General features: G+C 38.1%; 1 protein-coding gene across 1 annotated transcript in view; it reads left to right on the plus strand.

The window, feature by feature from the left end:
• The first annotated feature begins 10 nt into the window (after positions 1 to 10).
• Positions 11 to 1,955, plus strand: part of HMCN1 (hemicentin 1) — a 543,624-nt gene continuing 541,679 nt past the window's right edge. The window contains 1 exon segment of the mRNA XM_007451144.1: positions 11 to 278. Coding sequence (XP_007451206.1) covers positions 11 to 278 — 268 coding nt within the window.

A 1,955-nucleotide genomic window follows, 5' to 3' on the forward strand; every position in this document is an offset into this window, starting at 1 on the left:
GAAAGACAAAATGATTTCCTGGGACATTGTCTGCACAGTATTCCTGTTCACTCTTCTTTATACTTCCCAGGCTCAGGATGCAAGCCCCCAGTCAGAGATCAGGGCTGAGGAAATTCCCGAGGGGGCCTCCACGTTGGCTTTTGTGTTTGATGTGACGGGTTCCATGTATGATGATTTAGTTCAGGTTATCGAGGGGGCTTCCAAAATTTTGGAGACGTCTTTGAAAAGACCTAAGAGACCTCTTTTCAACTTTGCTTTGGTGCCTTTCCATGATCCAGGTAAGGGAAATATTTATTCTTTGTTATTCCTTATGATTACATTGTTTCTTATGCTGTGAAATTTTGTGTGAGTTTCAAAACAATTTAAAAAAAATGTGTAGCTGAATACAGTTGTAACAAAGAATTGCTCGCCTGTATCTGGGTTTGCTTTCTGATACCTAAAGTCTCAGCCATGGAGGTGGCTTGTTTAGGGTGATTGTACGGTGGTACCCAAACCTGGAAATGTGGAATTAGGAAAATCAGAACCAGAGCAACGACATCAAAAGCAGTTAATTAACTTAAAAATTAACTTAAAAATTTTAGAACTAAAGAATGTTTAATTAAGGCAGATTGGGACATGGGTATTCAGCAGCAATACTTTAAGAGCTAACATCCAGCTTGAGAGCGTACTCAAGATAACTCTCAAGTAGGGGGGAGAAAAACCTGTTGTGTGAGACACAAGGAAGCTTGTAAGCAATGATTACTAATGAACTGAAGAGATGAAAATAAGAAACCATTCATTTCTTAATTGAATCTATTCAAATTCTTTGCACCAGATCATCCTTAGGTTCACAGATGGTAATAAATGTTATGTCCATGTCTCATCCAGTAGAAATGCTTGAAATTTGGTATGGCGGTGCTCTTTAAAGGTAGTTGAAGCACAGTCACTTTATTTTTTGCCCTAAAGCCATGTGTTTCACCAGCTCCACTGGAATTTGATCCTCTTTACTTTTTTTTTTTCTCTTTCAAGTGGCACCTTTCTGTGAGGCTCATAGGAGCCTTCATTGTCATTGCTGAGGGTAGCACTGCCTGGGGAGCCCTGGGGGGTTGGCTGTCTATAACATCCACCTGAGTTTCATTAGCACAAGTGGCTGCCCAGTTGAAGAAATAAAGCAGTGGTTTCTTAAAAGTCCTCCCCCACTGTTCTTCCACATTTCTATTGAAATCGCTTTCTTCACTGGAAGACCTTGACACAACCTCTTCACAGTGAGAGTTTGATACTGAGAATCTCAGATTCTTTCCTCATGCATTTGACAAGCATATATGAGTTCAAATTATTGCTGGGTATTAAATGTGGCAGGTTTCAGCTATTAAAAAAATTGGCAGGGGGAGGAATTTAGAGGGAAATAGAACTCTGGGATTTTTGTTTGTTGTTGTTCTTTAAGTGATGAAAACCATAACCTATCCTACTCTTCCGGGATATACATATATCTTAGTAATTTCTACGTTGATCAAACGTGGTATGTTCTTTATATTTGAATGAAGAATTGAATGGTCATTTACTGTGTTATCTGCCTCCGTGAGATACCTCATGTGTTATAATGTTTTAATTTATTGAATGTCAAGATGCCAACTGTGATGTGGTCCAAGACTTTTGTTATTTTGGAATAGGCTAAATATGTTTCTTCTGTAGGGATGAATCTGAAATCGGCTAAAAAAAAGTAAAAAATGTTTTCTCTAACACCACAATTTGCTTTCCTCCAAAAAACTGTTATGAAATGATGTTGCTGTAAGCAGAACACAAAAGTTGCCTCTAGTCATAAATGGAAACTAGATCACCATGATATTTTGATATGATATGAAAAATTATTGGAATAATTTGTGTTGTAGTGTGCCGCCTTCCAGTTGTTACCAAATGGGGAAGTTTGTTGTAGTTGACTTTCCTATACTTTGGCAATCATGATTCAGAGTAGGGAA

The sequence above is a fragment of the Lipotes vexillifer genome, unplaced genomic scaffold (genome assembly GCF_000442215.2).
Source record: "Lipotes vexillifer unplaced genomic scaffold, Lipotes_vexillifer_v1.1 scaffold343, whole genome shotgun sequence".
NCBI classification, from domain to species: domain Eukaryota; kingdom Metazoa; phylum Chordata; class Mammalia; order Artiodactyla; family Lipotidae; genus Lipotes; species Lipotes vexillifer.